This window comes from Gymnoscopelus braueri (genome assembly GCF_963280865.1).
Source record: "Gymnoscopelus braueri genome assembly, chromosome: 9".
Taxonomy (NCBI): domain Eukaryota; kingdom Metazoa; phylum Chordata; class Actinopteri; order Myctophiformes; family Myctophidae; genus Gymnoscopelus; species Gymnoscopelus braueri.
This window is the reverse complement of record NC_137610.1, coordinates 34740709-34768208: the sequence shown is the minus strand read 5'-3', so window position 1 is coordinate 34768208 and position 27500 is coordinate 34740709. Positions and strand designations below refer to the sequence as shown.

Sequence of the window (27500 nt, the reverse complement as noted above, 5' to 3'; positions counted from 1 at the left end):
TCTCTGTGTGTGTGTGTGTGTGTGTGTGTGTGTGTGTGTGTGTGTGTGTGTGTGTGTGTGTGTGTGTGTGTGTGTGTGTGTGTGTGTGTCTTTCCATGTGTACTTTATGTGTACTTTATGTGTGTGTGTGTGTGTGTGTGTGTGTGTGTGTGTGTGTGTGTGTGTGTGTGTGTGTGTGTGTGTGTGTGTGTGTGTGTGTGTGTGTGTGTGTGTGTGTGTGTGTGTCCATCAGTGTCTCTGCAGGGACAGGGTCAGCGCCGTCTGTACAAAGATCTGATGAAGAATTACAACCCTCTGGAGAGACCGGTTTACAACGACTCTCACTCGCTCACTGTTCACTTCAGCTTCAGTTTGATGCAGATCATGGACGTGGTGAGGACACACACACACACACACACATTCAATCATTTATTTATGTCCACATAAGAGATACAATACAAGGACAGAAATATTACAAGGTGCTGTAAGAATGTACAGTCAGAAATCTTGGATAAATACCCACACATCCTTCAGGGTACAAGTCACAGCGTCTTCGCCATATTTGGCGGCTACCGATAGTAGAAGAGATTGCACAGAATTTTGCAAGCCGTTTAGCTGATTTTTTTTGGCATCCCAAGTTGTTGGAAGCCTCTTACAATCAACCAATGTACGTGGCCTAGGCTGCGGCACACACACACACACACACGCACACGCACACACACACACACACACACACACACACACACACACACACACACACACACACACACACACACACACACACACACACACACACACACACACACACACACACCCTGCCAGATAATAAAGACAGCAGGACACAAAGGCTTGGCTCCTCTCATTTCTCATATCATAACTTCTCACGCACGCACATACGCACGCTCACAAAAACACACAGACAATACTTGTGCACAATTAGTATTCCACCAGTGTGTGTAACTTTAAATAACATAAATTATACATTTTCTTCGTCAAGTGCATCAAATTCTCTGTTAAAGGTAGTGTAAGTGATTTGCAAAGTTTCAAATAATTGCAAAATGGGTCTATGTTCTGATAGTGCTCGTTACTATAGAGTGTCCTGTCCATATAAAGAGTCTCCATGTCTCTCCAGCTCCAGCTTTTTTTTGTAGTTTAATTTCCAATTTTATCCAACCAGGACAGAGAACTCAATCAGGATATAGATTAAACAAGTGAAATTGGAAGTGATGACACTAAGAAATGAGCAGACAAAATTTTAACTGGAACACTATACAAATTAAGCTTAAAAATGGGTACTTTCTCCTGATTGGCTGAGATTTTGACACCTACCGAAAAATGTATTTTCTGTTTATTAAAGAGCTGGAGAGACAGGGAGACATCTGTTACTGAACAAACACTCTATAGCAATGATTACTATCAGAATATAGTATTTTAACCTTTTAACAAAATACTTTTTGTTTTAACCAAAAAATATCACTTACCCTACCTTTAACAAACACCCCCACCTATTACTTAAATAATAGAAGAAAACAAATCAAAGAAAAATGAATTACTAATTTCTTCATTTTCATTGGTATAAAACAGTTCACATCAACAAAGTGTATGTGTAAATGGATTCATACTGGTGTGGTCGTGCTGGTTAGAGAGTGAACGAATTAAACAGTAAATGTTAATGAGAAACACACACAGTATGGTTTCATATCATCTGGCCTTATCTCTATGGCAGCTAATCTTAAATGATTCTCATATTTTATCTTTTCCCTCCAGCTTTACCCCCCTGTCTGTCTGATTGTCACCTCCATTTCTGTCTCTGTCTCTGTCTCTGTCTCTGTCTCTGTCTCTGTCTCTTTCTCTTTCTCTTTCTCTGTCTCTTTCTCTGTCTCTGTCTCTGTCTGTCTGTCTGTCTGTCTGTCTGTCTGTCTGTCTGTCTGTCTGTCTGTCTGTCTGTCTGTCTGTCTGTCTGTCTGTCTGTCTGTCTGTCTGTCTGTCTGTCTGTCTGTCTGTCTGTCTGTGTCTGTCTGTCTGTCTGTGTGTGTGTCTGTCTGTCTGTCTGTGAGTGTGTCTGTCTGTGAGTGTGTCTGTCTGTCTGTCTGTCTGTCTGTCTGTCTGTCTGTCTGTCTGTCTGTCTGTCTGTCTGTCTGTCTGTCTGTCTGTCTGTCTGTCTGTCTGTCTGTCTGTCTGTCTGTCTGTCTGTCTGTCTGTCTGTCTGTCTCTCTCTCTCTCTCTCTCTCTCTCTCTCTCTCTCTCTCTCTCTCTCTCTCTCTCTCCTGTTCATCAGTTTATGTCAGATGTCTGTCTATCTCTGCTCTATAGCTTCTCTTTGATACTCTGATGTTCTCTCTCTCTCTCTCTCTCTCTCTCTCTCTCTCTCTCTCTCTCTCTCTATCTCTCTCTATCTGTCTGTCTGTCTGTCTGTCTGCCTGTCTGTGTGCTTGCTGCTGATAACTTTCAATAAGTTTTCATGTCTTTGCAGCTTAGGGCCTTATCAGAAACAGCGGAGCATAACAAGCTCTATGCCGTGACCATGTGTGTGTGCGTGCGTGCGTGCGTGCGTGCGTGCGTGCGTGCGTGCGTGCGTGCGTGCGTGCGTGCGTGCGTGCGTGCGTGCGTGCGTGCGTGCGTGCGTGCGTGCGTGCGTGCGTGCGTGTGTGTGTATGTATTTGTAGAGAGAGAGAGTTAGTGTTTTAGGCACGCACTGTTCCATACAAGACATAAATTCAATGCAGTGCTCTCACAGCATGGAGCTTCATTATCCAAGACCAGAGAGCATCAAACACATATCCTGCATACTGACTCATTAACAATATAGAATATTCACTCTGCTCTCTGCTCTGATGGCAGCTATTGTAAGAGATAATGGGATAGAACACAATAGAGTTGAAAGAATTGGAGTATAATATCGTTGCTGTCAGGTGGAAACCTTGTATGTCCAATATGTTTTCCTTTTTTTTTTATTATTATTTTTTTATTATTATTATTGTAAAGAAAGGGACTGCACACTGTCAGGAACTTGCAAACAAATGTAGCTCTGCATCGCCCTTCTTCAAAAAACGTTTTATTATTCAAAAAAAATAAAAGTAGAATAGAATTAATATATATATATATATATATATATATATATATATATATATATATATATATATATATATATATATATACATATATATATATATATATATATATATATATATATATATATATATATATATATATATTTGGAGAAGAATATAAAATAATTAAATATTAGGATACAATACATTGGAGTATATGCTGATACAGTGGCAGTGTGGTAATAACATTTGTAGTCACCACTACAGTAGTTAAAGGTAGGGTAAGTGATTTGCAATTATTCAAATAATTGCAAAATGGGTCTATGTTCTGATAGTGCTCGTTACTATAGAGTGTCCTGTCCATATAAAGAGTCTCCATGTCTCTCCAGCTCTTTATAAAACAGAAAATGTATTTTGTAGTTTTTTTTTTTTTTTTTAGTTTCATTTCCAATTTTATCCAACCAGGACAGAGAACTCAATCAGGATATAGATTAAACAAGTGAAATTGGAAGTGATGACACTAAGAAATGAGCAGACAAAATTTTAACTGGAACACTATACAAATTAAGCTTAAAAATGGGTACTTTCTCCTGATTGGCTGAGATTTTGACACCTACCGAAAAATGTATTTTCTGTTTATTAAAGAGCTGGAGAGACAGGGAGACATCTGTTACTGAACAAACACTCTATAGCAATGATTACTATCAGAATATAGTATTTTAACCTTTTAACAAAATACTTTTTGTTTTAACCAAAAAATATCACTTACCCTACCTTTAAAGTTTACCATCTATACTTAAAGTTGTACAATGCAGGTTCACAAATAACGATTTTTAGCAACCTCTGCTGGTCACTACCGTCACTGCATACAATTTTCCGTAGTCCTCGATTACCCAGAATTCCATTTGTTTTCACCGGAAGCCGGAAGCGTTTCAAAAAGCGTTCTTTTAATTGTTTTATACTATCTGCGGATCGTTTCTCTTAGCCAGTGGAGCATTAGTTACCATGAGCTGTGTTTTCTTTTTCTGTAGTTTTTCGATCTTCCAATCCTACATTCTCTTAAAATCAGCGTGAGGTTCCTTTTTGTTATTAGCGCGGTAGTTCCTGGACAAACAAGAAACCGGTGCGGTAGTTCCTGGCCAAACAGGAAACCGGTGCATTTTCCGGCGGGATGACGTCATTTTCGCGGTAGAGTCTCCCCCGACACCGTTCAATAGAAAATATATAAATAAAAGGCTTTCGTGGGTGAAATTCATGGAGTGGGTGTTGTGAAACATTTGCCACTCACAAAAGATATACAATTTAACTTTAGTTTTTGTTTTAAAGTTACCTAGTATTACTTTAAAGCACAGTACAACAAATTAATTTGTTTTCATAATCTTTGTTTGTCCAGACACTGATCCTTTTTTTCCCTTTCTTCTGTACACAAACACTGTGGTTTTCAAAATGTTTGTGCCAAAGTCACATCAATTGGAAGGCAAAATATCAAGGCACCTCCATATTCATAGTGAAAATATAGTTTTTGAAGATTTGTCAAAGAACGTTAAAAATAAATAAAAATAGGGACGCCAGGTTGAAACCGTTTTTTAGGGTATAAAATTTGCCACTGTATTTGGAAATGAGTCTGCAGAAAAGTGCTGATATAGAAAAGTACATCTTTTTCTAAATCATAACTCAGAAGCTTCCTACAATATGTTGTTGTCAAAATCCCAAGGCGCACCACCTGGACTTGTCTCACTCTCACGGCACACCAGCGTGCCTCGACACACCATTTGGGAACCACTAACTTATTCACTGCGAGAAGGTCTCACCGGAACCCTAAGTATGAGATGCATAATGCATAACATGGACACCATGGGTCCTAACAGCACAGTGTGGGGTGCAGCGTGTGCCTGTGGTTGGATGTATTGACACAAGTCATTAGCTTGTGTCAACATTAGTCAGTGTCAGACTCTATTCTCATGTACCGCACATTACACCGCACGATCATAATCATTAGACATATTTATCTGTAATCTCTGCCTGTGGTCTCTCATAATCCTGACTGTCAGCCATGATGCTATCTTGTCTTATCTTGTCTCGTCTCGCTGCGCCTCACCTCATCTCACCTCAAATCATCTCGTCTTGTCATATTTAGTCTCTTCTCACTTCAAGAACCGAAATGGACCAAACCGGACGTATGAAAAATACGATATGAAATATTAAATATTTTATTGCCAACTGTAGATTACATCACTGCTGTTTTCTTTGACGTGTGAGGCCATGACAACCTAACATGAAACAATGTACTGTAACACTACTGTAACCACATGAATCCATGTATCCTTATACTGGGCGTGTCATAATAAAATCTCCATGCTCACAACACATGGTAACTTGACGTGTTGTGAGCTTGTAGATCAGCCATTTTCGGTAAAGAGATTTTGGTTTATATAGGGTTCGCAGAACTACCATCAAGGTAGTAAACATACACAACAAACATTGAGTAAGTAAGTAATCTATCTACTATAAATTGCAGAAACCTGTGTACTTTTGTGTGTGTCTGTCTGCCTGTCTGTCCTGGGCATGAGGCAGCGTCACACCGGTTGACTTCAAACTTGGAGCGTGTGTCGGCGATGACCCGGGGGTTGTGCTGGGTGAATCGGTCGGACCGGCGATTGTCCAGAACCGAAAAACCACGAATGTCTGTATCTGTCTGTCCGTGGGTCAGTGGAAGACACACCAAATATCTTTGTCAGTGTGTGTGTGTGTCTGTGTGTGTGTGTGTGTGTGTGTGTGTGTGTGTGTGTGTGTGTGTGTGTGTGTGTGTGTGTGTGTGTGTGTGTGTGTGTGTGTTGGCATCGGCTTCACGGATTGGCCGAGCTTTGCGTCACAACGTGGTATGGTACTGGGTACTCTGACATCAGGTACAACTTGTGCTCTGACAACAGGCTTTCTTCAGTGTTCTGGATTCACCCTCTATTTTTTGTCAAAACATCCTCGCAGCTCTCTTTCTGTTTGCTCTGACCATGTTAGCTGACCTAGGGTTAAATCTCAGCAGAGTCAGCCTCCAGCGTCTCCCTTGCACTGTGACCAGGCCAGGATGTTTGGTCTGTTCACAGGCGCTGTCTGTGTGCTATAACTGACTCAAAGTTTGACGTCCATGTAGAATCTGGGATGGACAGATGGACTGCTTGACAACTTCACTAGGCTCAGCTTGAGGACACAGCTTAGACTAGAGGAACGCTGCTGGAATGCTATTAGTTACGCTATTAGCTCCAGTAGCAGCAGTTTCTTCTTTTTTCTCTAATTGTTGTTTCTTCTGCTCTACTGAAGTTGTGTAAAGACATAAATGTTGGTGTTTCTGTTCAAATCCAACCCTTTCTGATTTTTCCTTCTCGACTCTAATATCCTGTTCTCTATATCAGTTAAAAACAACAACATTATTCGACCTCCTCTCCTCTTCCTCCCACTTACCTTATTATATTCTGGTTTAGAGCCCGATCAAGATATATCGATTTGGCTGATATATCGGCCATTATTTGACTTTTTATTATTTATTATTTTTTAATTATGCAGCCAATGTGTCCCAACAAATATGGGTCATTTGTGATCGGTGGTCTAGGACTTTACAAAATCGGGATCAGCATCGGACCCACAAATCTGTCATCGGACTCTTCTGGTTCTGTTACTTCCTCCCTCCATGATTCTTCTAGGATCACAGGAATATTTTGTGAACAAAGTGGGACAGAGTTGTTAAGCCTTTTGCATTAGATGCATTTTGCTATTTCTGTTCTTGTCATTTTAAGTTCACCTTTTGTGTCACTGCTACGTGCACCTCTCTCCTTTTTGCACTACTAAAGGAAGGATCACACAAATAATAAGAGATATGATTGATGTGGTTGATTACACATTGTGCTTCATTTACTAATGCTCACACAGTTTGCGAGGGTCAGATTTTCAGCCGTTGGCAGGTGGTACAAATTAGCATAGGCATTCTAGACCAGAAAGCTTGTGGTGGAGACACTTAAATGACAGTAAATGCAGCAAGGAGACACATATTGTTGTGAAGACTTGCCAAAACGTAGCCTATAGATTAAGCAGCCACGCATTAAGCACAGTTAAGCGATGTTGGCAAGTCAAATGAGCGAGCTGAACTAGGCGATGTAAAATGTACTCAAACCTTATTCTTGATTGTATTATTGCTGTATTGGAACTTTGAATGAGAATGTCAGATCATTGACTATCATCAATGCATATTATTTTAAAATTCTGGCTTGACTTGATATACATTAGTCACAGAATCACATCCAATATTTAATTTAGTTGCAAACAAAATATTAAAGAACACACAGGAAGAACAGAAAAATGTGCGTAGTAGAGATCATCCTGATGGAAAACATGAACTTTATAAAACAGTCTCAGCTTAAAATCAGCTTTAAATATTTACCACATTGAGTATATCCCCCCCCCACACACACACGTGCACGTGCACGCACACGCACACGCACACGCACACGCGCACACACACACACACACACACACACACACACACACACACACACACACACACACACACACACACACACACACACACACACACACACAGCTTCTGTATTAGATCCCATGCTTGGCTGCCGGACTGCAGAATGCAACTCAGAAGCTTCCTACCTGGGAATGTTTCTCAAAGGCTGGACATTCATCAAAATGACACTGTACACACACACACACACACACACACACACACGCACGCGCGCGCACACTCACACACACACGCACGCACGCACGCACGCACGCACGCACGCACGCACGCACGCACGCACGCACGCACGCACGCACGCACGCACGCACGCACGCACGCACGCACGCACGCACGCACGCACGCACGCACGCACACACGGTCAGGACCAGTGGTCAGGATCAGAGGAACCTGTGGGGGGAAATGGCACTCCTAAGACTTACTGTTCAACTTGTTGTTCCCCCATGGGCAGAAGTGAAAGCACCTTTGGATGTGCGCTCTAGAGAAGGTGACAGGAATTAAAGATTGTACCGGACAGGGGCGAAAACATAATAACGACGTGCAACAACAACAACATCTTACTAACTTACTCTTACTAACTAAGTTGTGTGTTGTCTTTATTTTCAGGATGAGAAGAACCAGGTACTGACTACCAACATCTGGTTACAGCTGGTGAGTTCTCTTCTCCTCCACCTACAACCCTCCCTCCCTCATTCTCTTCTCTTCTCTTCTCTTCTCTTCTCTTCTCTTCTCTTCTCTTCTCTTCTCTTCTCTTCTCTTCTCTTCTCTTCTCTTCTCTTCTCTTCTCTTCTCTTCTCTTCTCTTCTCTTCTCTTCTCTTCTCTTCTCTTCTCTTCTCTTCTCTTCTCTTCTCTTCTCTCTCTTCTCTTGCACTTTCTCTCTCCTCTGTTCTCCAGAGTCCCCTGTGTGTTTTAGTATTCTCATCTTTTTATGCTCTTTTATTATGTTTCTCACACGATTTTCTTTCCTTTTTTTTATATCTGATGCTCTCTGATTTATAAAGTGCTATACAAACACATTACAATTGCCAGTGAATCCATCAATAGTGTTGTGACAGTGTCCTTGAGCAATACTCAGAATCCTTCAGAAGCATAATTGTAATGTAAATGTCTCTGGATGACATCAGCTGAATGCCTGAAATTCTATTTAAATGTTGGAAAATATAAATGGAGGTGTCTAGGAGCCAGCTCCTGTCCCAAACTCTGTCTGGTCCCTGGCCAGCCTCGCTCTCCTCCAGCCTCACCTGTCCTCACTCAAAATACATCACCCAGGCTCCCCGTTCAGCCTCTCCTCTCCCTCCCCCAAGCTTCCCTGAATCCCTGTCCTCTCCCCTGTCCAGCCATAGGTCCAGCCTCTCAAGGTGTTTTGGTTTCTACACGGGACACCACAGCGTTCCACTGGAACATTTTCACCCCCCTAGATCAGCGCTACTCAACCCGTGGCCCGCGGGCCGCATGCGGCCCCAACGCAGCGTCTCTGTGGCCCCTCATGGTCAAAAACAAAAAAAACAAAAAAACAAAACATTAAGCACAGGATAAAAATATACATTTCCGTTCAAATATATGGGTTGCTTCATTTTTTTCTTCAAAAACAAACAGACAGACATATACAGGTGCGTAAATTGTTACAGGTATAATGCATAGTTTTCTATGCGTTTCGTTTTTTGGGGGGGGGGGGGATTTGACCCTGGCTGAAGATCCTGGGCTTTGCCGAGCGCCCAGGATAGGTGTCCTTTATTTCAATCTCTGGGAGTTGGCAACCCTAACCTTGCCATACCGTAGCTTTTGCTGAACTGACGCCACTGGACATACACACAAAATAAACGGGTACAGTAAAAAGAATATGATGTCAAAATGTAAATTTTCTTATAACAATAACAATGTGTAGTGTGTGTTACAAAATAGGACCGTCATTTTTAGCTTGCGGCCCTTGGACTTTTGGTATTTTGCTGAGTGGCCCCTGAGCCATCTTAAGTTGAGTAGCCCTGCCCTAGATTCACGAGCCAAGTACCCAAATGGCTACTTTGCATAACAGGATTACCGGTGGCGGTAGGCGTGCGCGCGTGCATGTGACGTCATTAAAATACCGTTACCCTGGGAAAAAAAATCCCCATTACACCACTGCTCTCAACAATACTGCACTGTAGGTCCAGGAGAGCAGTTCCATTAAGGAGATTAAAGCCACACTTCGGCCAACCATTACAGCTGTTTCCGGTCCAGTTCAAGGGCCATGCAGTGAATGGATGGAATGGATGGAGGAGGGATGAATGAAACTCCATAATAAAATGGACACGTGAAGACAAACAATCTTGTCCCTAATTCTCATTTGGCTTTAGGGGGAAGGTCTCGGGCATGGTCAAAATGAATTGAAGGCCTTTGTACTTGACCCAGTTTGCTTCGAGTGGAGAAAATCTGAGCATCCAGGGAATGAGATTTGCTCTGCATCCGCAAATACCTCCTTTTGCCTTCAGAAGTTTGTCTACTTGTCTGTCTGTCAGTCTGCTTGTCTGTCTGTTTGTCTGTATCGCTGTCTGTCAGACTGACAAGGGCAGTACCCTTGTATTGTGTGACTGACATACACGCAGGCACAGGAACACACACGCACGGTTGCACACAGGCACAACACACTTACGCACGTGCACGCACACACACACACACACACACACACACACACACACACACACACACACACACACACACACACACACACACACACACAATTTTACAGAGTGCTTTTTGTGGCAGCTCCTTTCTATTCACTTCTGTTTCACGTTATACATAATGAAAACTTGTTCAAATCATTCAAATTGGAATGAGGATTGAAACTCATTCAAATGTGAATTAAGCTTCATCTTCGTCTGTATAATGTGAAACCTTTTGGCTGTGTGTTTATGAAGGCAACATATCTATCTTCATCGGTTCCTTTTGTTCCTCTCAGAGGAAAAGGTTGTTTGTTCCCTTGAGACTCAGCCTTACCTTTCAGCAACAGCAACAGCAACACACACACACACACACACACACACACACACACACACACACACACACACACACACACACACACACACACACACACACACACACACACACACACACACACACACACACACACACACACACACACACAGGATCTAATATGCTTCCAGGACCATTTAGTCTTTTTGCTTAATTTAATTTGGAAGTCCAACATTCATCCGTCCGTTACTGTGCCGCTGGCTTAACTGGAGATGGTGTGTGTGTGTGTGTGTGTGTGTGTGTGTGTGTGTGTGTGTGTGTGTGTGTGTGTGTGTGTGTGTGTGTGTGTGTGTGTGTGTGTGTGTGTGTGTGTGTGTGTGTGTGTGTGTGTGTGTTTGTGTGTGTGTGTGTGTGTGTGTGTTCTAATATGAAAATGCATTACTGCCTCTCGGACATTGAAGCCTCGTGACTTGGATGATGCAGCATAGATAATTAAATAAAATGGAGAACCAAAGGGTCAAACATAAAATAGCTTAATATAAAATATAATAATACTGAATATTATACAATATTATGTGTGTGTGTGTGTGTGTGTGTGTGTGTGTGTGTGTGTGTGTGTGTGTGTGTGTGTGTGTGTGTGTGTGTACGAGGGGAGTGGGGGTGGAGAATGGTATGACAGGAAAACAGCCAACCTTTTCCTTGCAGAGGAGCAGACACATTTAACATCAAAACACTGTGAGAATACAAAACATGAAGAGGGAGCTTCATATCTGCATCAACAGACTTATAATAACCACTTCCTCAGTCCAGTCCAGAAAATACATGGTAAACATCCTCCATGTTTGTGAGCTGTATGCATCTTCACTGTTGTGGCTGATGCATTCACACATTACTGGTAAATGCTGCATATTCCATACCCAAAGAATATAATATTTAGAACGAGTGACCGCCCCCCCCCTGTCCATTGAGTTCAATGGACAGGTGGCGCCGTCTTGGAAGGTTTTCAGCTATCATTTTCTATTCTATACTATTGACTTCACGTTCTCTTTCAAAATATACAATCTATTTTGTCCTCAAATATATTAGAGCTATTTTAATAAATATATTTATTTACACTATGACATATTATGTTAGTTTTCAGTATGTATTCAACAGTGTTTGTAAATATCAGTAGCTGACAGGAAATTAAGCTGTTCCTTAGCAACACAATTCCACTGACAAAGTCTAGGTACAAGAAAGAGAAGTGGAAGTGAAGCAGTCCTGTTGCCTTAATTAATTTATGTATTCTTGGACTGACAGTCTACATCTAGTTTTTGATCTATTTTTATTTCTAGTTTTGGTTAGAATTTATAAGATTCTAAGTTTTTAGACTTAAAGGGATACTTCACTTTCGGGCCGGGGAAACATTTAAAAAATATATTAAAAATAAATGAAAAAAGTTATGGAAAATTCATGGCCCCCTCACGCATTAGTAGGACACTCTAATGCGTGAGGGGGCCATGAATTTTCCATAATTTTCCATATTAATTTATTTTTAATATATTTTTTAAATGTTTCCCCGGCCCTAAAGTGAAGTATCCCTTTAACATAGTTTCATATGTTATGTTATTTAAAGTGGACATTTTATGCTGTTTTGCAATGGTCAAAAACATTCATTTGTTAAAAACTAAAGCACAAAAAAGATTTCTCTCAGGATGTTCTGAGCCCCTGTTCTGGCTGCTGAGACACTGTTGTGGGAATTTTCAATGGAGGCAATTTTTCAAAGCTTTGTATGTAACTGACTGAGGGAAAAGCTTCATTGTGCCTTCATTGAAAATGCAGTGTGGAAAAGCTTAAGGAAAAGCTTAAGGAAAAGCTTAAGGAAAAGCTTAAGGAAAAGCTTCAAGATCGCGACAAGCCTACGGGCGTAAGTCGCCCGCGGGTTTGCAGAGATTTCTTTCTTTCTTGGTTTCATCATTAAACATAAACAAACTGCTTCACGATGGTGCTGGTTATACCAGTGCTGGTGTATCTCAGAGATTCGCTTAGAAATACAATATATCCTATATTAAAATTGGCTAATGGGAGGACAGGCGGACCACGTCATAACGCTCATGTCACTATGACTCAGCCATAACCATATAAGGAGTTCCCAATGCAGCTACTCCCAAGTATGGAGTGTGTTGTCTAACCTCAATGTGTCGTCACGCATCAGGTGCAAACTAATCAGTCAGCTCCATTTAACCGATATGCCCTGTATATGGACATACCCATATGTCCATTTACGGGGGCGGGCGGCATTTACCAATAATGTAACTGTAATCACAAGGGATCTCCATGTACGGGCATAAAAGGGATAAGGACCGACAGATACAGAGATCAGTGATGACATCAGGGATCTCCATAAATGGTCATTTCGGTCGGATCTGCCTGTGCGAAGTAGGTGTGATCGACATGAACTCTAGATGTGCGGCCAGAACCTTTAGTATGATAATATACACACTACATACTGTAGATGTACAACTAAAAAGACAGATTCATGGCAAGAAGTTGTTCCTGGTTTTAATGTTGTACGTGAAAACATAGCAGACAGGGAGAACATTTTCTCTCCCTGGTGAGTGGAGAAATGGGGAAAAGGGGGATCAGCTCCAATGTGACTTAAAGGGATAGTTAACCTGTCGAGGTAGAAGGCCGCCCACCCTAGAGCCTAGGGTCTGCCTGACGTTTCTTCCAGTTAAGGGGGAGTTTTTCGTTGCCACTGTCGCAAAATTGCTTGCTCAGGGTGGGACTGTCGGGTCTCTGCTCTACATGTAAAGTGTCTTGAGACAACTTGTTGTGATTTGACACTTTAATCAAATTGAATTGAATTGAAAAATTCACAGATTATAAATATATGTGTTGTTCTTCTGTAGTACTGGACAGATTACTACCTCCGGTGGAACCAGTCTGATTACCCAGGAGTCACAAACGTCCGTTTCCCTGACAACCAGATATGGAGACCGGATATCCTACTTTACAACAGGTACCCTCAACAACACAGCACACAGCTTTCTACTGTCTTCCTCTCAGCTTTACAACTGTCAGTCTCTCCTATTGTACACTGTCTCCCTCTCAGCTTTCTTACTGTCTGTCTCTCTTACACAGTCTGACTCTCAGCTCTCCTACTGTCTGTCTCTTCTACACCGTATCCCTCTCAGCTTTCCAACTGTCAGCTTTCTAAACATTCTCCTCTAATCTGTCTACCTTTTAACTTTCCTACTGTCGGTTTCTCCTACCCTGTCAGCAGAAATACCAGTTTAACAAATACAATTACTACGTGGACTGGTCTGTGTCCTTGAAAAATTATCGTTGAGAATCACTTTATCTGGTTTGTAAAAGGACCACAATCTGTTTTAGTGAGCCTGGTCCAGTGAAAATTTGATAACTAAGAGAGTTTCTCAGTACATACTGACAAAACCAAATGGTACAGAGATAACAGACCTCACATGCAGTCAGTGTTGGGCTCGTTACTAAAGCAAAGTTTTCGTTATTCTTTTCAAAAGTAATATTACTTTACTTATTACTCGCTGCCAACAGTAACGAGTTACAATACTCGTTACTTTTCTGTTACACCCCACAAAATTGGTAATTGCTTTAGTTTTCTGCTCACACTGTTAAATTCTGTTGGAACGGGTCCATTTGGTTACACACATTGGAGTTAATTAACATAGAACATTTTACTGTGTATTCAACATAAAACCCAGGTTAAAAAAGCAAGCTATATAGACAAGGAATAGACTACAATTTGATGAAGTTGAGCTGTAGAAAGCATTTAGATGGACTACCTACGTTTGGACTGCTAAACAAAAGATTTCTCGGGTGGAGTAGAGTTTGCAGCTTGGCTGATTTACAAAAATATCTGATCTACAAGCTCACCACGAGTCGCAGCGCGATGCGTTGGGAGGCTGTAGATTAGCTAAGTTCTGTGCGTGACATGGCATGCAACTAAGTATAAATCAGGTATAATGAAAGTTGCTGTGGCATGAAAATTGAACGGATCAGGCAGAGAGAGAACACATAATGTTGTGGGTATGGAGATCGTTCAGTCTCATTCATATTCATTAACTTTATGGACTTTAAAACAAGATAAGGGACATTGTAGCACCTTATTCCTTTGGGTGGGTTGTGGTTGGGAGTCTGAGTCATACTGACTGCAGTGTTGCTTGAAGGCTTGTTGCCCGTGCAACGCAGCATTACTCCCTAAACCTAAAATATGGCTGATATACTGTCACTTACTGTAGACATGCTTTGTGATCTTTTTGTCCTCAGATAGGTCATGCCTCCTGGTAGAGATTTGTGCTCCACTGGGCGTTCCCCTGTGTTCTTTTCTTAACATTTATTTCTGCCTCAGTGCTGCTTGCACCTGGAGCTGCAATCCATGTATCCTGAGTGTTAATGAACGTTTTTAGGAGTGAAATATGGACCCGTAGTTTTAGGCTGGTAAACTGGCACAATCAGGCAGATAACAACCCAGCACAGTGCTTTCTCCGAGTTCTGTGCAGGCACTATAACAAAATCTCCCACCAGCACTGAGATCCACAAGTATTGAAACTGACACTGTGGTCGTGGCGTTCCTGTGTCAGCAATATTATTACTCAATGTATGAGTTTGACTGACAGACATATTTAACTATCCGGCAAATAAATATGACATCCCTCGACCTCTTCCCCTTTATTTGTAGAACCAGGTGGAATGTATATGACGCACAGATGGCAAATGATATGACTGCAATAAAAGACTGTTTTCTTTTGGTGGGTCGTGTCATTTCATTAGGACCACCTTTTTAGCCAGTGTAGTCGATTAAAGGCAGCTTTACCTGTTCAATTGTGCTACCAATAAACATGAACATTACCATCCTCAAACCAGAGTCCCCAGAGTTAATTAACACTCAATGTTTACGCTCTCAGATTCAAATGAATGTGGGAGACGTTCTCTAAGGTTTATTATAGATGTACAGTACATGTACTGTACATGTTTATGTCACAACGGTTCCATCCCAGCTGTAGATGAGGTGTGTTGTTGTTAGTCAAGCTGTGTGGTGACGTGCTGTACTGTACTGTACAGGCCAACGGACCATGAACCTGTTGTAGTGAACAGGAAGAAATGCATGGAATAATTTATGAGCTATATAAATCACGAACACTACAGCTAAAGCTGAAAGTAATAGAGGGCACAGGACTGTGTAACGATGCTTGGGTAACAGCAGAATACAATAAAGCTTTATGGTCAAAACATGAGGAAATTTGCCATTGGCTTCTCTGTACTGAATATAAAAAAGACAAGACAATAAATACACAATGCACAAGACAAGAATATCATTACAGAATCTACAGTACATATACCACTTCATATTAAAAACATATTCTCCAGTACATACTCCAGTTCATATTAACAACATAGTCTCCACTCCAGTACATATTCCAGTTTGTATTAACAACTTAATCTCCAGTACATATTACAGTTCATATTAGTTCATATAATAGTTTATACATAGTCTCTAGTACATAATTCCAGTTTATATTAACAACATAACAGAGTCTCCAGTACATATTCCAGTTCATATTATCTACATAACAGAGTATTAATTACATATTGTGTATTCATATCACAGCTATAGTTTCAGCCAAGCAGTTTATATTAACTGCAGCTCCCAATGGCCAACAGGTAGAAGATTGTGGTTGCAATGGGCAGCTCCCAGTGACCAATTAGTAGAGGACTGTGGTTGTACTGCATGGGCAGCTCCGACTGTCCAAAAGTGAATACTGACGTTGTACTGGGCAGCTCCTATAGTGACCAACAGTGAATACTGTGGTTGTACTGGGCAGCTCCTAGTTTCCAACAGTAGAAGACTGTGGTTATACTGGGCAGCTCCCAAGTGTGAAAAATGTGTGAATATGAATATGAAGCAACTCAAGCAAGGTGTTGTGTAGTCTGCTGACAGCGTGAATGTTACAGTAGCTGTCAGCTCCTGGGTTTATTTTCAGCTCTTTTGTTACGACTCAGTAAACAATCTAATGCAGCTCATTACATTGTGATATCAGCCCCTCACAGCAGCGTTACGTCTATCACACTACCAAAGATAGCCTTGTTTCACTGTCAGAGATAATACATTATCACTTAATAGCTCGTCTCATTGTAGGATCTGTTCTGATATGTTAGCTGGTTGTAAGCGTACACCTACTGGAAGTAATTGTAATGGCAGGTGTTAATATTGTTAATGAGCTACTGAAATCCCTGCTCATGCATTTACTGCATCCTGCATTTTTCCTGTATTCGTACTGTAGACAGTCATTCCTTGAATGTTTAACGGCAGAGGAAAATATAAATGTAAAAACTCAGTTTTAAGACCATTCCTCATAACTGCCAACTGAAAAGATGGCCAGATGTGATACCCCCCCCCCCCCCCAAACAATTCCGCCCAAGTGAAGAGTCAAAGTGCAGCAGTAGTTCAGGGAAATCTTTACTGTGTCTCTAACTGAACATACTGCTGCTTGCTGCTGAGTAACTGTTGTGGCAAGCATCAGCTCATTAACAATGCGGTTTTAAGACCGTGAGTGTGTGTGTGTGTGTGTGTGTGTGTGTGTGTGTGTGTGTGTGTGTGTGTGTGTGTGTGTGTGTGTGTGTGTGTGTGTGTGTGTGTGTGTTTGTGTATTTGTTTGTGCGTGCGTGAGTGCCTCGCAAGCACGTGCACACACACATGCGTTTTGCGAGCGTGGGATCCCAAAGCCTGTCACTGGTATTGACCTGCATGGATTTAATGAGTGTGGGCGAAACCAACGCTGAGAGCAGTACTCTCGTTCATTAGACAACATGGTATAAAGTTTGAGCCAAAGTCAAATTATTAAGTCCCCAAGTTGTTTTCACTGTCGCAGAGTCAACCCTGAGCTGTTTTCCTGTATTTATATGTTTGGGTGATGAAACAGCCAACTTGTTTTCACTGGACCAGGGTCAACTTTTGGAAATAAGTGTTTTCAGTTCAGTTTCAGTCAGAGTTGTGCTTTGAATTCCTAATAACAATCAAATCAAATCAAAGGAGTGCAAGTATCAGAGACATAGAGTACACAAGTGGACACACAGTGTTCCTGAAATCCTAGACTAGGTATGCGCATAAAAAAATGATTAAAGAAAATGTTCATCGTTTTTCGAAACGCTTTATCAATTAATTAATCATTAAACAATAGGAAATGCACTATTAGACAAATGTCCTCTGTGAGACCCGCTGGTGGGGGGAGTGTAGCGCCAGGATCAAATTGGCACCGGGTGAAAAAAGGGTTACAAAATTGTGGGATAAAAAAATCAAGTTAAAAAAAAAGGAAAGGATGTGCAGTAGCAGTATGAACGAGAGGATTCACACACCGTAAGCTATATACAGGCTACCCTGCAGTGCTGTAAATGGAATTTATTAATTTAATTTCAACTAAATACTATTGCATGATTATGTTTTTTCTAAGTAACATTATACTTGCATTTAATGCATTTGAAACATTTTCAATGATGGTTTAGGGCAACATTGACAAAATTTTAATAACCTTGGAGAAAATGTAAACAAACACAAAATATACAAATGACGCTAATAAAGTGAAAACGGTCAGTGGTTAATTATGTATAACATGGCCAAAACTGTGAATAGACAATGACATACAGTACAGTATATTGTCATGGTCCGTTAAGCAGAGAGTTGGGGAGAGCACTGGGAGAGCAGGTAAACATTTAGCTGACCCACAGGGCAGAGAGATGCTACAATGTTGCTGAGTGGTGATGTAGTCTCTAACTGTGTGCAGGAGCACACCCCGGCCACTTAGATTTATGGAACGGTTGCATCAGGAGCAGCATGATGTATTATCTGGCAGGACAGACTGTTAGTCCTTGGAATTGTGTGTGTGTGTGTGTGTGTGTGTGTGTGTGTGTGTGTGTGTGTGTGTGTGTGTGTGGGTGTGTGTGTAATGCAAGTCATAACATCTACTTCGTGGAAACAAGACAATTTACTGCGTGTGTGCAAGCGTGCGTGCTTGCTCATTCACGTGAGCGCGCGCGCGTGTGTGTGTGTGTGTGTGTGTGTGTGCGCGTGTGCGCGCCTGTGTGCTGAATCTGCACTGAGCGACTGCTCGCTTATAACACCCTCATTCACTTTCTGTCTGTGTACGTGTGTTCTGCATGTTTGTCAGCATACAATGTGTGTGTGTGTGTGTGTGTGTGTGTGTGTGTGTGTGTGTGTGTGTGTGTGTGTGTGTGTGTGTGTGTGTGTGCAGTGTATATACTGTAGGCTGACTAAGAGTGATAAACAGATAAACAGCAGTGCTGCTTCAACACTTACTGCTCTAACAGCTAATCCCTCTATCTGTCTGTCTGTCTGTCTGTCTGTCTGTCTGTCTGTCTGTCTGTCTGTCTGTCTGTCTGTCTGTCTGTCTGTCTGTCTGTCTGTCTGTCTGTCTGTCTGACTGTGTGCCAATCTGCCTGTCTGTCTCCACAGTGCTGATGAGAGATTTGATGCTACATTTCACACCAATGTTCTGGTCAACTCTACAGGTTACTGCCAGTACCTGCCCCCAGGTAGGTTATTTTTTTCTATTCTATTCTATACTATCATTTGTTGGACAGAAACCTTGTATCTCCATATTTCAACTTTTTGTTTTTTTTGTATGTTTGTAATAATAACCAAAATCTGCAAAGTAACAAGTAACTAAAGTTTTCAAATAATTGTAGTGGAGTAAAAGTAAAATATTTGCCTTTGAGATCTAGTGGAGTAGAAGAGAACTGAAGTACTGAACATTGGAAATACTTAAGTAAAGTAAAAGTACCTATTTTTTTTTACTTAAGTACAGTACTTGGGTAAATGTACTTAGTTACTTTCCACCACTGATCTCAAGAACATTATTATCTCTCCATTCGACCACTTTGTTGTTCCCACCGTGTTGGTGCAGAGGAAGTGTGAAGTGTATGTTTGGCTTGATTTTTCGTACGGTATATCTCTCTGAGTTATGTAGGAGACTCATAATTGAACCGCTGCCCTGCAGACTCCCTCCCACACTGTGGACCAGTCCTTGAGATTCCTGCCTCTCTCTCCAAAGCAAAAGGCTATTTTTCTTCACCTTTAGTTCAGTTCTCTTTTTATTCACATCATGCAATGAGTTCTGGGGACAGGGCTCAGGCTGCACATTACTCAAGACAAAATAAACAAACAACAAAGACATTTTATTACTGTTCTTGTTCTAGAACAACAGGGGAGAGCAGCTGTTCGTGTTATAAAGTTTCAGACTGATTAACCACTTAAATCATACTTCGTTGACCGGAGTCCCCCCAGGGGTCTATACTATACTATGCTTGGCCCTCTCCTTTTTTTATTTTTCCAAAGATGTATTTAAGATTTCATTCCAAAACGTCAATCTAAGCAAGATCTACTTCTCATGTTGTAGCTCTAATCCCCCCACTTTGTAAAATGAATTGAAACGTTATTATGAAATGAAACAATCATACAGCATTTGCTGCGTTTGGTCGCATGTACATTATATTGATTATTTATTTATTTTGACTAAGAGAGCTTGTTTCTTGTCCTTGTATACTGTATATATTAATTATGTGTATGAAGGTGACACCCAGCAAAACAACATCACTGAGGTGTTCTGGTGTCTGAACCGGTTAACACAACAACACGTAACACTTACATAAAATTAAACAAACCAGAGTAAACAAATCTAGGGGTTTTAGGAGGGTTCACGCTGGGTCAGTGAGGTCGTTGGAAGTTATAGTGCAGAGATTAGCGTTATGGTCCCTGAGGGACCGGCCGCGGTCATAATGTTCTACAGCAGCTGAGACCCACCATGAACAGCTGAGACAATGAATGGTTTTGGGGAAAGTGAATGAGAAACGCTCCCTTCCCCCCTAACTACTGGCAGTGTGCCACTGAGCAAGGCACTTAACCCGCAACTACTCAAGCGGACAGCTCCCAGTGTCCAACAGGAGAGTACTGTGAGAAAGAACAAAACATACTGGATGCTCACAGGTTAAAAGAGTAACCTCCAGTCCGGTCCTTTGAGAGCAAGGTGCTCTCAAAGTCAATTTTGTAGACTCTATAGCGAACAGAAAATCCCATTATATTTATATCCTTGGCTCGATGCGAGTGTGCCTGAAGTAAGCCCAGGGGCTTTTCTTTTCTCTAGAAGACTGTGTTGCTTTGTACTAGGCAGCTCCCAGTGACCACTGACCAACAATAGAAAACTTAGTTTGTACTGCAGCTCCCAAGTGAGAATGTAACTGTGTAAAGTCCATACAATGCCATTGCACTCACTGAGCTCAGTCAACTTTCCCTGGACCGGATGTACAAATACCCTTAACAGCCCAGCAGTGCATCGTTGCTGTCTGGTAGAAGCCTCATGTGTCCAAATTCTAATTAAAAAATAGCAGGCCTACAAGCTCAAAACACGCCACGAAGCGACGCGTTTTTGAGCTTGTAGATCGGCAGTTTTTGCTACTTCTGTGTGACTATGGTATGGTGAAATAGGGCATTCATTTATGAAAGAACAACATAAAAATATGGACATAAGCGGTTTCTGCCTGCATGGCAACGATATGAACACACTGTGTTTTGTCCTCTGTGTTCCAATAGTAAGCTGTCTTTGTGTATATTTTCATGGTGGCAGACAGTCCTCACAGCCCAGTAAATCCACTTTATGACCTTTAGCAGCGTCGTTATGTCAAACCAGTGATTGATCGAGGTGAAACGAGTGAGGCGGAGATGTCTAAATAGGACGTATGTAATTTGTGAGTGTGTGTGTGTGTGTGTGTGTGTGTGTGTGTGTGTGTGTGTGTGTGTGTGTGGCAGTCCCCTCTCTGTCCTTTGTCTCTACTGACCCATAAATGTTACCTGTCACCCTGTCGTTGTCCCCACTCCCCTCCACTCCACCTCATCCCCATCCTCACGCACACAGGCGTACACACACACACACACACACACACGCACACGCACACGCACACGCACACGCACACGCACACACACACACACACACACACACACACACACACACACACACACACACACACACACACAGTCTATCAACTGGAAGCTAAACGTTAAGGGCAGCTAATCCTACACCCCCCCCCCCAGTCCACCTGAGCTCGGCTGCTGCTTGAATTCACAAAATGATCCGTGCCAAACGTCCCGCTGTCTGTCTCCATGTGCTGGTCCTCTGAGAATAGCACTTCATCAGGCCTAAAATGTTTATATTGATCACTGATTATTGGCAACTATATAGGTGTGTTGCTGACTGAGGTTGTCATTGAGTTCCATTCAACCACTGCCAACCCGGCATCCCTATTTTGGGCATGTCATTTTTTTTATCCCTTTTCTAAAATAGCGTATCTAAAAGCCTGTGAGTACTTTGAAGTACAAAATAGGGCATCAGTGGTTATTGGTCATTGCTTGACCCACCATGGCTGATCTAGGATCAGATCCCACCAGTCTTCTCTACTGCCTCTCCTACACTGTCTCCTTCTCAGCTTTCCAGTTTTCTGTCTCTCCGACTGTCTCCCTCTCAGCTTTCCTACTGTATGTCTCTCCTACATTGTCTCCCTCTCATCTGGGAACCCATCGGCTGAAAAAAGAAAGAAAAAATTAGCTGCTGAGCTGAATTCTCTCTTGAGAGATTAGTCTCTCCTACACTGTCTCCCTCTCAGCTTTCCTAGTGTGTGTCTCTCCTACACTGTCTCCCTCTCAGCTTTCCTACTGTGTGTCTCTCCTACACTGTCTCCCTCTCAGCTTTCCTACTGTGTGTCTCTCCTACACTGTCTCCCTCTCAGCTTTCCTACTGTGTGTCTCTCCTACACTGTCTCCCTCTCAGCTTTCCTACTGTGTGTCTCTCCTACACTGTCTCCCTCTCAGCTTTCCTACTGTGTGTCTCTCCTACACTGTCTCCCTCTCAGCTTTCCTACTGTGTGTCTCTCCTACACTGTCTCCCTCTCAGCTTTCCTACTGTGTGTCTCTCCTACACTGTTTCCCTCTCAGCTTTCCTACTGTGTGTCTCTCCTACACTGTTTCCATCTCAGCTTTCCTACTGTGTGTCTCTCCTACACTGTCTCCATCTCAGCTTTCCTACTGTGTGTCTCTCCTACACTGTCTCCATCTCAGCTTTCCTACTGTGTGTCTCTCCTACACTGTCTCCATCTCAGCTTTCCTACTGTGTGTCTCTCCTACACTGTCTCCATCTCAGCTTTCCTACTGTGTGTCTCTCCTACACTGTCTCCATCTCGGCCTTCCTACTGTCTGTCTCTTCTACATAATAATAATTATTATGTCTTATGTACATATTTTTCCTCTCTGCTTTCTTAAATGTCTGTCTAAATAAAATATTCAAAGGTGAATATATATATATATACTACCATTAAATATTGTATTTATTTACAGAGCATATTTCATATAACTCTGCAAGCCTTATGTACTTTACAGTGTGATTTAAGCATCATGAGCAGAAAACATGAAATATGAAACAAAGTCAAACACAACTTCTAAGAGTAATAATGATACATTTGATCCTTCAGGTATCTTTAAGAGCACCTGCTACATCGACGTGCGCTGGTTTCCTTTTGATGTTCAACGTTGTGACCTGAAGTTTGGTTCATGGACCTACGGAGGCTGGTCTCTGGATCTGCAGTTGGTCGAGGCTGACATCTCGGGTTACATCGTCAACGGAGAGTGGGAACTCGTAGGTACTGAGACAATTAAATGAATGTGTGTGAATGAACGAACGAACGAACGAACGAACCAATGAATGAATGAATGAGCTGCACTGCTCAGCACTATTAACAAACCATGAGTTGGAGAAAACAGAATGAAAATTTGTGCTGGAAAACTTTGGATGTGTGTATGAGCAAAAAGAACAGATCTACAAACGTGTAGCATCACAATGTGTGGTAGGCTTGTAGATCTGTTTTTCCGGCGACTATACTATAGAGTATAAAATAATGTATAGAACGACATTGCAACTGATAGAATGTGCAGTCACTCATTGTATCATGATAGAATGAGCTCTATGTAAAAGCAGATTGTGGAGACGTTTTAATCATTCAAGTCTAATATCGCCATATTACGCTAGCCTGACATTGCCAGACTGATCACGTGGGATTCACTCACAAGTTCCTCCACTTGTGAGTTAATCCCACGCAATGCCAGCTAATATTACGCACCCCTATAGTGTATGTACATGACTCTGTGTGTGTGTGTTGTGTGTGTGTGTGTGTGTGTGTGTGTGTGTGTGTGTGTGTGTGTGTGTGTGTGTGTGTGTGTGTGTGTGTGTGTGTGTGTGTGTTTGTGTGTGTGTGTGTGTGTGTGTGTGTGTGTGTGTGTGTGTGTGTGTGTGTGTGTGGTCTATACCTCCTGTGCCATGCTATTATTCCTGTACTGTATCTAAGGATGGGTGTGTTTGCAGGAACAGTGTCCTGTTCTCCATCATTAAGCCAATAGTAATTAAAGCTTTCTGCTGCTGAAGCCAGTTTGACCCTGCTGGCTGACTTACATATCCTACTGTGCAGCTCAGGCCAACCTAAGGGTGTAAGTGTGTGTGTGTGTGTGTGTGTGTGTGTGTGTGTGTGTGTGTGTGTGTGTGTGTGTGTGCGCGCGTGCTTGGGTGTACGTTAGAGATGGGCAATATGGTAAAAAAGAGTCGTGCTCGGCATTGAGTCGGTCAGATGATACGCTGATACGCCCATAAATTGTCTCAAGTGGAGATCCGGTTGTCCAAAACCACATCCGACCACAATGCCCATATATGGGCATGCCCGCCCATATATGGGACCGACTGACGTCAAACTCGGCGCTGCCGCGAAGTCGGTCGGATAGCCCATATATGGGCGTATCAGTCGACATACGGAGATCCGGTTGTCCAGAATCACCAGTCCAACCAATATCGTTCATGATGTACTATCATCGTGTGTGCGCGCGTGCGTGTGTGTGTGGGTCTGTCTGTGTGTGTGTGTGTGTGTGTGTGTGTGTGTGTGTGTGTGTGTGTGTGTGGTGTGTGTGTGTGTGTGTGTGTGTGTGTGTGTGTGTGGTGTGTGTGTGTGTGTGTGTGTGTGTGTGTGTGTGTGTGTGTGTGTGTGTGTGTGTGTGTGCAGTCGCTACTTACAGTGATCTCAGGCAGCAAATTGCAATTATATTACAAACTCCGGTCTGTTTTTCCTGGTCTTAGGTCAGCATCAGCAACACACACACACACACACACACACACACACACACACACACACACACACACACACACACACACACACACACACACACACAAACACACACACACACACACACACACACACACACACACACACACACACACACACACACACACACACACACACACACACACACACACAAACACACACACACACACACACACACACACACACACACACACACACACACACACACACACACACGTAATGAGACATACGGTACATTATAACATTATAACAGACATTGTAAAGGGTGACAGCATAAGACAGACAGCAGACTGTACAGCCATTCCAGTAAAACAGAGCCCCTCTCCCTGTTTAATGACCACAGTTCAGCCTGGTCTGCTCCCCAAAGCAAAGTGCCTCCATTTGTACAAACCAGTGACAGAGAGAATATGGAAGAGAGAGAGAGAGAGAGAGAGAGAGAGAGAGAGAGAGAGAGAGAGAGAGAGAGAGAGAGAGAATGACAGAGGACCCCCCTCCAGAGTTACACAGCTCAGCCAATGGTCCATTCACACTGCAGCTAATTGAAAATCCCAGTGAGCTGAGCTCGTCACATATTTCTCTTCTGTTCATGCTCAATCTCACCCACATACTATACATACAGTACACACACACACACACGTACACACCCACACGCACTACCCACCCACACACACACACACACACACACACACACACACACACACACACACACACACACGCGCGCGCGCGCAGCGCGCGCAAACCTTGTATCTCCATATTTTAACTGTTTCATAAATTAATGACCTACTTCACCATACTACAGTATCACAAAAAAGTAGCAAAACAATCCGATCCACAAGCTCAAAATATGGCGCATCGCAATGCGTTTTGAGCTTGTAGATCTGCTATTTTAGCTACTTTTGAATCTGAATCCTGAAAAGTAGATGTTTTGGACATTATGAGGTTTCCACCTGACAGCAGCAATAACTGTATAAACCCCCTGCAGTGCACACAGTAACAGCTGTGAGTGTATTGAGCCATGGATGAAACACATCAAAGGGGCTTTGCTGTTTCCTGCTGGTTTGATCTTGTACTTTGTACTATACAGTATACTATACTTACTTACCTTATTCTGTTTGGTGTGGGTCATACTCTGTACTGCCTTTCACCTGCATTTACATTTTTATTTGGTTTTGTATATTCTTTACTGTACGTGTGCCTGGTACTTGTGACATAAATGGGTATGGTTGCGCTTTTTTCTGAGTGATACACTTTGATATACTTTCCACTCTCTGATGTTGAATTACTGTTCTCGAATTGTTCTAATTGGTTGAGGCTATTGATGGTGGCTTGTTACAGTAAAGGACAACTTTGTTTTTTTTACAACCAAGGTTTATATTTTAGCTTGTAAATAAAGTAAATAAAAGATGAGTGTTAAAAAGAAATCTTTTACTGCTTTCTATAGTTTTAGCAATTTTCGTTATCTTTTTTACAGTGGGCGGGGGCATTCGGGCAGGTGGCTAAATAAATATGTATTTTTTACACAATAAAAAAGGTCCCGTGGTCTTTGATGGCCAGATGTGAGTAATTGGGGGCTAGAAGAGCTACTGTAAATAATAACATAGAAATCGCCAGGTTATTGTGTAAACAAAATTGCTAAAACTATAGAAAGCAGTAAATGAAAAAAAAAAGACATTGTCTACTCATCTTTTATTTACTTTAATTACAAGCTAAAACATAAACCGTGGTTGTAAAAAACAAAGTTGTCCTTTAAGTTTCTTTGTAATACCAATTCTATTCACTCTGATGATTGTGAGACCTGCCCAGCAGGTCTTTGTTGGTGTGTGTACATTATCTTTGGACTGCATCTTTAACTGACAGACACTCACAAAGACAGTAGAACAGTAGAATCATCTTCCGTTTCTAGATCAGCAACAGTAAAGGGGGGGGCGCATGATACCATTTTCGGTGATCACCCTCTCACCGCGGTGGTTTGAAAACTACAACGTGACGTCATTGAGCTGCGGTGATAAGCGACTCACCGCTCACTAGGGGTGGGACGATATGGGTACCTCACGATACGATATATATCACGATATTAGGCCCACGATAACAATATATATCACGATATTCGACGATATTCGATATATTGCGATATCACGATATTCAATATTGCAAGAAATTTCACCAACGATATATCACGATAGTCCTTGTATTCAATTCATAAACACATAAAATAGCACCAAAATCATCATTACACAAATACAGAGTAGGAAAAACAACGTATCACAAACTAAAAAAAAAATAAAATAAAAAAAAATATCGATATTTTTCGGCAGTATATCGATTAGTTATTGCGGGAGAAAGTATCGCGATATATCGCGATATCGATATATTGTCCCACCCCTACCGCTCACCCCAACACATCTCTCTGTTTTTACTAACTGAAATCACCGGTCTATGAGCGCCTAGTATCATAATCACCTTTTAGATGAAAACGTTTCCACCTAAAATGTGAAAGGGTGATCACCTAAAATGGTAGCATGCAGCCACCTTAAGAAGTTGAAAGGCCAGAAACGTGGTGTCCCTAGAATGAACACATTTGATGTATGATGATGATGTACAGGTGTCTAAGAAAGGGAAAAGGGGGAAATGTATTTCTTTAAAGCTGCCCTCCAGCCAGTTTTTCTTCCTGTATCTCCTCCTAATTTCCTCTGTAAACTCCACACAGCTTTGTGGTTTTGAAATTGTACATCATGCAATGCTATGGCAACCAGGCAGACTAGTCCTCCTCTATTATCCTTGC

At 41.9% G+C, this 27500-nt stretch overlaps 1 protein-coding gene across 1 annotated transcript in view; it reads left to right on the top strand.

Moving 5' to 3' along the window:
- The window catches only part of LOC308092298 (neuronal acetylcholine receptor subunit alpha-7-like), a gene marked incomplete at its 5' end in the record, with an annotated part of 40170 nt that overhangs the window by 781 nt on the left and 11889 nt on the right, over positions 1 to 27500 (top strand). The window contains 5 exons of the mRNA XM_080438148.1: positions 233 to 372; positions 8155 to 8199; positions 13390 to 13499; positions 18987 to 19066; positions 23048 to 23215. Coding sequence (XP_080294274.1) covers positions 233 to 372; positions 8155 to 8199; positions 13390 to 13499; positions 18987 to 19066; positions 23048 to 23215 — 543 coding nt within the window. The remainder of the gene's footprint in view (positions 1 to 232; positions 373 to 8154; positions 8200 to 13389; positions 13500 to 18986; positions 19067 to 23047; positions 23216 to 27500) is intronic.